Source organism: Chamaea fasciata, unplaced genomic scaffold (genome assembly GCF_029207755.1).
Source record: "Chamaea fasciata isolate MVZ Bird 193981 ecotype frontalis unplaced genomic scaffold, bChaFas1.0.hap1 SCAF_3, whole genome shotgun sequence".
In the NCBI taxonomy this organism is placed as follows: Eukaryota; Metazoa; Chordata; class Aves; order Passeriformes; family Sylviidae; genus Chamaea; species Chamaea fasciata.
In genome coordinates, this window is record NW_027094088.1 from 46,876,122 (window position 1) to 46,888,439 (window position 12,318).

Consider the following 12,318-nt stretch of genomic DNA (forward strand, 5'->3'; position numbering starts at 1 on the left):
CGGGCCCGGGCATGGCTGGTTCTGGACAAACGGCTCGTCTGGCACTGTTAGTGGGGTGAGCAGCGCGTTGAGCAGCCCGGTTGTGGCTGAAATGTGGATGTTGTCTCCTCTTCCTTAAAAATCCTCTTTGCGCTTTGGCTGGGCCACGGCTGCCGTCAGCAGCGCTTCCCTCACGGGGGCCGCGTCTGGGCAGACCTGCTCTGCGGCCAGCTCTGGGTAGAGGTAGAACCGATATTTATTTAGGCTTCTTCCCGAGATGTCCTGCCAGTGAAAACTCCTATTTCGGCAATAGTGTCTTCTCAGGAGTTTCCCTGCAGTGCTCACAGCTTGGCTCTAGGAGTCGGAGCCCCACAAAGCGACCTGGCAACACCATGGCCCGTGCAAACCTGTGCTGTGAGTGGATACCCTTTTGTCAGCCTTGGGGCAAGTAAGACAACACACTTTGCACCGTGAAGTCGCCCATTTTATACCTTTATCTCCAGGGTGTATTGTACAGGAATACCGTGCAGGCTGCCTGTGTGCAGCCCTGGGTGTTGCCCTGAGCCCTAGCTGTGTTGTGGTGGCGGTGCTGTCTCCAAGGCCGACCCACTCCGGAGTGTTTGACAGCGAATTTTGCTCCCCGTGGTTCTACACCCAAAACACCTTGCCAGACCGAGCATTGCTTTTCCTCACAGGAAGACCTCCAGTTTGTTTGCTTTAATATGCGTTGATAAGTGACAGCCTTCTTAAGGGCCCAAATGAAACTTTCAGTTTCAGTCTATTCTTACTTTGGTTTAAAAAAAATAAACCACCTGTGAAAGCAACAGAATTTTAATGTTTAAATGGATACATGTCTTGTAAAAAAATAGCTGGGTTTTTAGTTTTTTTTCTCCCCTAATACACAGTGGTATTAAATGGTCTAGACTAAGGGTAAACTGAGATTGAAAACATAGATAGTTGTGGTAGGTTTGATGTCTTTCAAAACAAACCTATATACAAATTATGGGCTTCTCATGGCAGTAAATTTTATATGACAAATTACTGCTATGATACAAGGCAGTAGGAACAAAGTCATAGGTCAGAAAAATTAAACACTGATTAAAGTACCTACTCTTATTGATGTTAACTTTATTTATGATCCACATTGTTAAATCCCTCATATATGATGTAATCAGTAATTGAAACTTACTTTAAAAAGCTAGATCAATCTGTTCCTTCATTACTGGTCGACAGGGCTTTTCTCATTGGAAAGGAAGGAGCAGCTTCCTTTCTCAAAATCAATTATGTGGTTTTTTACTGTAAAAACGATTTACAGAACACATGACCTTCCAAAATTCCTGGTAATAGACCACAGTGCTTGAGCATCAGTTTTAGAGAAGACATAATTTTGTCACTGCATTGTAAAAGTCTAACAATGACATGACTGAACCAAATTAATACTACACCTCACTGAGAACAAGACATCTCTATCTTCTGCCTGTAAAGGAAAATCTTAACTGGTGTATCTTTTTGTCCCTGCAAAATTAAAGGAGAGAAAAGGTGGTAGGAAGAATAGGAAAAATTTAATGTAGTGCGTAGTACATGCCAGACAACATAGTGTCCACTGGCAGATTCCATTATACACTTAGGGCTTCCAAGAGGTATTTCACTACAGCACCTGCCAGAAATACTCCTTCTAGATGTCTTTGAATTTATAGAAGATAAGATAACCCATAACTTGCAGTTTATAAAGATCATATCTCAGCCCTAGTTTGGGCTTTTTCATAGCAAAACTAAATAGATCCACAGATGTGCAATCTCTGCAATGCTTTATTTGCAAGGTCCCATTATTAATACTGTCAAATTGCTAATATTATTCTAGTGGTCTTGGATACTTCATGAGCAGAATTCCATTCATCTTCCATGCAGTGTCACTTCTCAGATGAGGGAAAACAAAAAGAAATGCTGTTTTACTGTATCATCAGGTCAAAGGCAAAGCTGTAAACAGAACCCTGACCCCAATCCTAGTTCAGATTCTGTTTTACCTAACCCACTCTAGAACAAATGCAGCTATGGTTTTAATAATCTAATTAATTCTTTAGTCAATCCTGTTCTGCTGCAAAAAGGGTTTTACCTTTACTTTTACCACTGCATAAAAGGATAGACCAGAACCAATTTTTAAAAGTGTATGTGTGTGACTTACTGGAAGTGCATCAAAGGACTAAACATGTATGTAGTTGAGCTCATGGGTTTATAAAGGTACAGGAAGAAGCAGGAATAGAAGGTCCCCAGTCCTCTACTGCAAAAACAGTCTGTGAAACTCCCAAGGACTTCCTAGATCTCTTCTGCAACTGTCCTTTTAACATGTTGTCTGTTATGCACAATTCACATGAGATGGAAGATGCACTGGTTGTAAATTTTCAGGTGGCCAACGTATGCTTACATATACACAAGACAAACCTTAAAACCCAGCCTTGGAACTAATAATTCACAAGTAGAAAGTTTGCAGATGTCTGGGACTGTCTTCAGGAGTTTATAGTACTTAGTAATTGGAATGCTTCAGCACAGCAGAGAATTGAGTGTCACAAGTTAGAGCTAAAGAATCTGAAGCAGAGAAATAAACTTTCAAAGTCACTGCTACTCTCTAAGCTTGGGTAGAAATACAAACCTCAAATGGGACTCCCAGTTGTAACTGCACCATTAAAAATGTCTGGGCTTTTGCAGTGAGAACATTGTGGGGTGGAAAAAGAGTGTTTTAAGGCATTCAGGAGACCTATTTCATTTTATGTTCACAGACTTACGTGTTGCTTTCACTCATTTTCTCTGTTCTCTGTCTTCTGCGAGTATGCCTTTGAAGTCACAGGCTCTTTCCCATCTTTCCTGACAAGCAGAGAGTGGGCAGAAAGGTCAAGCTTTTGTCTGTATTAAATAAATTTGTTCTAGGAGTCAGATAATGCTGGGGTTTTGATGCCTGTTTTGAACTCTGTAAGCTTATTATTTCCCATGGCATGATATAGAGCCAGAATGCAGGCTGCTCAAAAACAAAACAAAACAAACAACACTTCCCAAAAACTCTGGCTACCTAGCTTCAGCTTTTTTGTTTTTTTTACAGTGTTCTCCTGGCATATTTTTTTCTTACATGTTGTTTTTGCTATTCTTTAGCCTTAGAGGCAGAAAGCCGAGTCATTATTCACTGTATCTATATATGACTTCAGGGTATATCTACAGAGTAAGTGTGAGTTTGTGGACAGAAGATACCTTTCATTTCTTGCCAACCTCTTGGCATTAAAACAAGGCTTTTAATGTAGATCTACTCTTGTTGACAATGCGATTTTTAAGTAAATTAAAAAATCCAAAGTGCACAACCCTAATGGTAAAGGTTTAAAACTAGGAGAGCTGGTTCATCTTGCAGAACTTGTAATCCTATGTGCATAATCTAGTCCATATTGGGATGTGAACTTTAAATCTAAACCATAAGGCAGGTAAAGTGCAAATGTTGCAAGAATGTGAGTATATCCTGGGCTGAGAAAAGTGCTTGGCTCAGGCTCAGTTCATTGAAGCAAGCACAGGTGTTTTCAGCAGGGGAGGCAGTCCTGGGAGGTGACAGTGAGCAGTTAGAGCATCTGGGCTGCAGTTGGAAGTTGGCTGCAGTCTGTTCCGAGCTGTGGTATACCTGACATGTGTACAAAGAGCTGTACTAGCTGCAGGTGTAATTCATCTCACCTAAATGATGCATTTGAAAGTTAAGCACCTAAGACCAGGAAGATGAATCACTCTCTGAAAGTGTTTATTGACTGGCACATGAGATGACTTGAATAATTAACTTTTAGATGCTTAAGTTAGATGAGATGAACTTCATCTTGGCTAGAGAAACCTGTGTGGGACTGTACTATGTGCTCAGATGGCAGATGCCTATTAATACCTTTGTGGCCCTTGTTTCTTGCAGAGTGGATTAAGAGAAGTGGTGATATATGCTTGTGCCTGCTGACATCATCCTGTCCTTGGTTGTACAGACACAGCTCATAGGGCAGCCTGAACTCTAAACACTAGCACTGTATAACTATTATAGGACCAGCAACACCAGTTTATGCAACAATAACACTATTAAATTTGTTTGTGATATAAACTGGTTTCTTTTAAGCAATAACCTTGCATAGTAGTTCATACTTATGCTGCAGCTTCTTGTTAGAATGACAAACATAAAGGGAAAATGTAAAAAAACTCACTGCCTTGTCATTTTCCAGAGCCCAACATACAAATCAATATATAGTTCACAGGAAATACAGTTTTTAAAACTACCACTTGGTCGTTTCAGCTGCTTTAGTGACAGAGAGGAAAAGATGCACTTCATAGCAAGGAGTGCAATACTGCTTGTGGGGTGTTAATATCAGAAGAAAAGTGAAAAATTGAGCCAGTGGGAAAAAAGAGCGAGCTAATGTAAATGTCAACAGGATATCACCCCTTAAGCACTGTTTCATAGAAGAATTTTAATTTTTACAATGCTAAAATTTATTACTTGCCCAGCCCCATACCGGTCAGAGAGCTCAGTCAGTCTGAACTCAAGTAGCTCTATCCTGATTCAACTTAAACACAACCAGGTTTAACAGAATGTTTATAAGGAAGAAATAGCAAAGGATGGGTAAGCTTATCAAAAGAAAGCATCTTCAGGAACTGATTATTTTCTTCCATTTTAAATGGCTGGACTTTATCTGGACCAAAATCAGAGTCAGGAACAAAGTCTCTTATGTCCCAGAGCCTCTTTAGGGACAGCTAAGACCAGTTTAGATCCGCTGTGTGATCCCCTTGGCGCTGTTCTGAACCATCATTTAACTTGGGGAGAATTTGCTTTTGCATGAGACTACCAGGAAGAATGACTAGCAACCTTGTACAGGCAAGAGAGAAGATCTATCATCTTTGCTGTTTGTCCTCTTCAGTAGGTTTGGGTTATTTGTTATGAGCCGTCAAATTACATGGTCAGAATTTTAAAACTTGCATGGCATTTCATAGACTTACGGTAGTTTTTGAGATAAAGGTTGAAAGTTATTGATTTTTCAAATGAGGTGTCAATCCTACAATGAACTTGCTGCAGCTGTTCTTTGCATCTATCCAGACATATCATTATCTTTGTATCTGAGAATTTCCAATAACTGAGACTAATAAGATTATGTGGTAAGAAGAGAAGAGTTGAGAGAGTCAGCTTCTGAATAAACATCAATTATATCGTATTCCATATCCAGTGCTTTCCACACTATCAGTAAGGGAGACAGTGAAGGAAATGCTTTTCATTCAGTTAATGCGACTGTAGGGCTACTAATGCAAGGATTTCCTTACTCATCAATTAAATACTGAATTTGCCTTTTAGACTCCACTTATCTTCTAATGCAGTTCCTATCTTCTCTACATTTTTTTCGGTCTGCTCAGTCATCATGTCTTATTTTTAAATTGTACTGTACTTTTTTTTTTTTATTATTGTAAACATTGAAGAGGACAGAATCAGCTGGTACTGAGAGCAATGATTCCTCATTTGGGGTTTCTTTATGTTTTCATTATGTTGCATAACATGAAGTTTCCACGTGGGTTTTTGCAAGAGAACAAAACACAGCTTTCTGTTCTTAACCTCTCTATTCTGAGGATGGATGCTAATACCCGTTATGAACCTTAAACCACTGATATTAACTGGGAAATGAGAATATAACTTGTTGTCATATTAGCTTAGATGTGAGAGACTGGGAAAAAAAAGCAACAGGAAGCACTGCTTAACAAGAATTCAGCTAGAGGCAGTATGTCAAATATACCACAACTCTGACCAAATATTTTCCTGGAGAATTACTGTTGGAAACAGCAAAAATGTATCCTCAAGCTATCCTGCCCTTTTCCAGGCATCATTGCTGCTTTTCTCTGCCAAGCTGTTTTCCTTATTCTAATCAAAAGAAATGCTCATTGCAGTACAGCAGAAGTACCCAGAAACTTTTGGGTTCTTCCCCTTGAAATGATAGAATCCCAAGCTGTTGGATTGCCTGTGTTAGGTAGCGTGTCATGAGACACCACTTTCCTGGAATATCTCTGCTATTTCATGCAGAGATATTTCCATGCATTATTTTTAGTAACTGTTTAATACCAATTAGTTGCTTTCCCTATATGTTTCAAAAATGTCATTTAGCTGATCTGCTGAGTGTATGTGAAGACTATTGTCTTTATTTGTTTTGTTTTCTTTGAAGAAGTGACTGGAATATTCTTGAAATATGCCTGTTTGATAGCAATCCACTAGATTACCATGAGGAAATATAAAATATAATTTCTCTGTTTCAGCTACAATCACCACAGAGCTAAGACTCCACACTCAGGAATTCAAGAAAGGAATTCAAGTGAACCTGGCATCAACCTTGGGTGACGTAATAGCAAAGTGGATCTGGAGATCAATAGCTAAAGAACAATACAAAGAAATTGATCATTGTGGTCTAAGAAAAGTGAGTTTAACAGAGAGTCTGAAATTCATCGTTTTCCTATTATGGTACTGATGCCTTAAGTCTTAGCTTTCATATTTTCCAGAATCTTTACTGCATTAGTAAATAACTCTGAACTTCATATAAAGTGTTAGCAAGTTCTCTTCACAGTTCAGTTAGACAAAACAGTCCTTTTCCATCCCAAGAACCAAGGACACCATTGCAGGTTCAGGCCCAGAAAGTATAAACAGCAGCAAATTGAGGAGAGCAATATGAGAGGATGGGACTTCATAACCTGAAGCTATAATTGGACAATTAACCCCAATATGTAAATGAACCAAAACTTACAAAACTGTAAAAACCTGTGACCTGTTGTCCATCTTGGGTATAGCCCTGGGTGGGCTCTTGTACTGCCCAAGGTGTATCCTTTGAAGGCCTTTTTAATAAATACCTACTTTATTCCTTTAACACTGTCTAGACTCTGTTCTAGGTAGCCTCTCAAGGCATCAATATATCTCAGTAACATGGCATCAGTATTTTTTAAAGATACTGAAAAGATGAAAAATGTGGATAAGAATCACAATTATATTGAAACCTAATGGAAAGGAGAAGTAGTCCAGGTACAATGGCCTCTAGATGTATGAGAATGTACCAACTAAGTTAGTGAAGTCATTACAAGAACTGGTGGAAAGGAAGCATAAGCCACACAAAGAGCCTTAAATTTTAACAGTTTGTACAATTACCCTTTGTAACAATATATATACTATACTTTGAAACAAACGTGTTGGATTCTCCATCTTTTTGTGTCTGAAGATCAGCACTTGACACCTTACCACAAGTTATCATTTGAAACAAAGTTTTCTCAGGGTAGTGATAAATGGCTGATATTTATTGATCTGTAGCATAAAGGAGGTGAAAGTAGAGCTGAAGGTCAGATTTATTCATGCAATTAATACATGCTAAATGCTCTCCACCCCTTCAGCCCTCTCCCCAAAGAAACATTTGGAAAAGTGTTACTAAAAGACTGGGGGAAATACCTCTTTGGAGACACTGAAAAACCACCCGGGTGCATTCTTGTGTCACTTGCTCTAAGTGCCTTGGCAGTGAGGTTGGACTGTATGATCTCCAGAGGTTCCTTCCAACCCTAACTATTCTGTGAGAAAAAGCATGAAGTCTTTCTGTCACCAATTACGTCAGATAAAATGAAATAATCTCACATGCCAGGTTACTTAGTGATCCTGGTTCATGACCTGGGGGCACTCAGTGAGTAGGATTCTGTGATGTGATGGGATGTTGTGACATCCGCAGGTCACTATACTATTTTCCAGCTCGAGATGCTAAGCCAGGGTCTCCTCTTTTTTATTATGATTGGTATACCTGTCATGCAGCTGCATCTCACATGAACTCATGTGGGAGTTAAAGGAACAAAGCAAGGCTTGGACATGGCTGTAAGAAGAGCTCTCCCTCTTGTCTTCTCTTAATAAAGGATGTCTGGAAAGAAGGCTCGTGGTAAGGAACGTTGCTCTGCTCTTGAATCAATTGATTTCAAGAACGCTTTGGAGCAGTTCCAGGATCTAGTTGAAAAAATGATCATCCAGAAGACCAAGGAGAGTTCAGGCTTGTACACTAAAGGTGGTGGTAAGAGATATTAATTCGGATGGAAAAGTGTAATTTTCAATGGAAAGAACATATCATAGAGAATGATTATTTCCTTCAGATTGATGTTCTCACTAGAACTGTTTGATTTTTACAGGAAATAGAGAGGTTGTACTGTGAAAGATCTTTTCTTCTCCTGTTAGGATTTCTGGCCAATTTAAAGGCCATGGTGATCACTCAGAAAATATAATTGCTGTGGTTGCCACATATAGAAGTTAGCATGATGCTAACTTGTTTCCATAAAAGCACAAACTTGATGAATTACATAAATACAGTTACTAATTGTAAATAATGCAAGTGGCTATTGCTCCTTGAAAGGATAAACTTTATCCCACACATCATTCAGGTTCAAAAAACAAATCAGAATTATGGTAAGGGAAGAAAAAAGATGTAAAAATATTTTATCTGTTCTTTTATCTGTTTCCTCATGCATTATGTTGTGTCATGCATTGCCAATTAGGTAGTTTTGAAAAGGGCAAATATTAGGACTGATTTTTTTTTCTTTTCAAATGCTTTAGTGAATACAATGTGAGAAGGTGGAACTTGCATGCTATTGGTATTGAAGGAAAAATAAAACCAGAGGTAGGCTGGGTAAGAAAGCAATTGCCAGCTTGCCAGTTTTAAACTGTGTGGACATTGTTCCTCCCATACAGATGAGATAGACTATGATAAGTTCTATTCAACCACACAAACACTTTTTGGTCCAGCAGTCAAGGATCAGAATATTCAGGCCTTTTTCAGGAAGATTATGGGCAACCCTGATGAAAGGCCAGATTTGCCTGAGGTAAGGATTCCTAAAGTTGTCTTAAACATGAAAAACTAATTACAACTTTAAATGATGACAGTATTTATCTCTTGTTTTACTTCCAGTGTCACATTATTAATGACTTTTGCACGTGTCAGCCATTAAAGATTTTCTTCAAGTAGGGCTTGGGGGAAATCTGGAAGATAGCTCACAGTCTGAAGGACTGATTGTCCTTTGTTTAGGGTAGCAGAACAGTAGCAAATTATGTTTGGGCTCATTAATTTATAAGAGAAGTAAGGGAAGCTCTGTATGTTTGCTGGAGTGAGGATCATTTACTCCAAAACCTTATTGAGTTTCTAATGCAGTCAGAGTAGTTACCAAATTACATAATTACATAAATAATTTGGCTACATAATTACACAAGCAAACACAGTATGGGGTGTAGTAAAAGAGGTGAAGCCCCTTTAGTTTCCTTTTGAAATCTGTGCATGGTTTCCTTGGGATAAAATTACCCAGAACCCTTTCTCTGAGCATTTCTCCAAATTTACCGAGTGTGAGCTGACTGATAGCAGTCTTTTAATATGGCTTACGTTTAAACTTCCTTGAAAAATGTGGATGTATGATAGCTAATAATTGTGTATATGGAAAGGAGGAAGCTGTGAAGTGAAAGATGAAGAGTAATGTTGTGTGAGAGTATTTTTTTGAAAGATGTACATCTGAATATCTCAAAGAATGAAAACGGGAGCTCTATTGTATAATGGAAAATACTGAACTAGCATAAAATACAACATTTTGTCTCCCATCCAAAGGGGCATTGCTTTTAGAACTCATGAAAGGAAGTATATATAATGTTTATAATATAAGAAAGGAGTTTTTAAAATCTGTACAGCTAAGTAGGACTAATTTCCTAAAGAAATGACTAAACTACTTTTGGGTACAGAGCTTGAGATTTGTAGAGCATTTCAGCTGCAAATTTCACACCCTGGAGCAGAAAGGAGCTACTTACCTAACTATCCTCTGCAGGGATCTTCATCATGTTCTGTACAAATAGAACATTTTCAGACTTACGGAGATGGCCAAAAAATTTTTTTTTAAAAAATGGTCTTCATATTACTTCTTTTTTCAAGCAAATGGGTATCTACATACCTTTGTGGAAAAGCTCTTCTGTGTAGGCTAAACCAGTATGCTGCATTGAATATCTCAGTTTATAAATATGGAGTTGTCTTGTCAAATCATAATCAAAGAGTATTAATTTATTATGTGAGATAACTATTTGACTTTATACATATCTCTTACAGAAGTAGTTTTGCAATAAATTGTTTAGTTCTATTTTGTTTTGTTTAGATTTTTGGCTGGTTCACAGGAGAAATGGATGGCATGTCATCCCCATCGAAAGAAAGCATGGTTTTGCTTATATCTGAAAAACAGCAGATTACTCATTCAGGTGACATACTTCATCTTACATCAAAAACTATATTTTTTCTAATGGAGTGTGCTGCTCACTTTCTTGAAACTAGAGTGATAAGATCACAGTTCTGTCTTTGCTTATTCATGCTTCTTCTTCTTTTGTGTTCCAAAATACATGGGTTTTTACTAAACATTGAACACTCCACTGCTGCATTTCCCAGTTCTCTATATTCCTAAATTATTTTGAAATTATGAATTTTTCTGAAACAGACTATTTTTTATCCAGTTACTCATTGTCGTTCTGTATTTTTTGAAAATATGGTGGAAGAACTGGCACATCCAGAATTATGATATTAATTATATTTAAAATGCAACATGATTCATTAAACCAAGTATAGGATAATTTATGATATATTGTATCACTACCTTGTAAATGGTACAAAAATGTATTTCAGGAAGAGAAACTGTTCTTACTATTATAGTCCTATTTGTTTAAATTTTCATTACTAATGTAGTTCTGTTTGTTTGTATTTTCCCTATCTGTAAGATGAAAAGTAATATTTTGTCATTGACAGTTGTCAAGAGAAAAGATATTATCAAGGGTATAGTGAAGGTGCCCCTTCTGGATCTCACAATAACAGCCTCTCAGCGAGGAGTGCTAACTGTGTTTAACAAACAGGTAATTCTAAATCAAACTCTTTTATTATTCTGTTAGGCAGTACGTTAGGGAGCTGAGTGGACTGTTATCTAGCATTCACATTTTCCCATTAAAAACCTACCCATCTTTCTTATCAAAGTTAACTTTTTCTATATTTTTAAGTACAGCAGGAAATATACATTGTTCTTTTCAATTATAAACTTGTTAGACAGTCCACACAAGTTGATAGAAGGTAAAGATGGTTAATAATAGACATTCTTCGTAGAAGTTCATAATCTGCATTTCTGTTTAGAAAAGGTTTCCCTAAATAAAAATATATGCTGTTGGACTTAACTTTTGGATATAGAGTGGAAATCAGAGAATTAACTGTTTTCTACAGCTACTGAAAATATCTGGAGTGGACAGAGACAGTTGTTTGCAAATAAGATTTATTCAATACAGCAACATCTAGAAGCTTGAAAGTCATGAGTTTTACAACAGTCTGCATGAAACTGGCTCACAGTTAGTTCCCTCATCAGTAAAATGTAAAGATATCTGTACCGTTATAAGTAGAAATTCAGGCTTTATATGCTGTCAAACTAAAGTTTTTACATTAATTTCCCAGATGATTATATTACTATTTAGTGGTGTGCACCTGTAGATGCTATGAGATAGAATGTGTGTTATAGAAACCCAGGCTATCACACATGTGTGCTTATTGGTGCTTTACATTTGTACAATTTTATTGCAACCAGTTTCTTAAAAGTTATTTCAGGGAATGCAGTAAAACTTTAAAGCAGCACTAATGCTTTCTACGGGTTTTAGCTAATCCGTGCATAATGCTTATGATGGGAGCATTTAAACCAAGAAAGCACTCTTGCAGATGATTAAATAACAAAGCAGTACTGCAGTGTTGCTAAATGCTGAAATAATGTATTTGAAAGCCTGTCCTCCAGAACATTATCCCTCTTATGTACCTATGAAAAATAATTTCCCAAAGTATAAGATTAAAAATAGCTCTCCTCCCTACCCCCTACCTTCCCCTGCTATTTTCAAGTTGAATTGCTGCTGGACTGATGTTATCTGACATCAGTGACTGTAATGTAAATGGTTTTACACCCAGCTGCTTAACACAGTGAATTAGGGACCTAAACTCTCACTTAGAAAACTATATTCTGAAAATGACTAAGGCATTATGACAGCCTCAAGATGTGCCAGGAGAGGATTAGATTGGATATTAGGAATAATTACTTTATCCAAAGGGTTGTCAATCATTGGAACTGCCTGGGGAAGTGGCTGAGTCACCAGCCCTGGAGGTATTCAAAAGTGTAAAAGTGGCTGTTGGGAGCATGATCTAGGAGGTATTCAAAAGTGTAAAAGTGGCTGTTGGGAGCATGATCTAGCAGTAGACTTGGCAGTGTTAGTTTTACAGTTGGACTTGATCATCCTTAAGATCTTTTCCAGCCTTAATT

The 12,318-nt window shown here is 37.7% G+C and overlaps 1 protein-coding gene across 1 annotated transcript in view; it reads left to right on the forward strand.

Moving 5' to 3' along the window:
* The window catches only part of WDR64 (WD repeat domain 64), a 64,717-nt gene that overhangs the window by 99 nt on the left and 52,300 nt on the right, over nucleotides 1–12,318 (forward strand). The window contains 5 exon segments of the mRNA XM_066178868.1: nucleotides 1–55; nucleotides 7,888–8,039; nucleotides 8,711–8,841; nucleotides 10,147–10,246; nucleotides 10,785–10,888. Coding sequence (XP_066034965.1) covers nucleotides 1–55; nucleotides 7,888–8,039; nucleotides 8,711–8,841; nucleotides 10,147–10,246; nucleotides 10,785–10,888 — 542 coding nt within the window.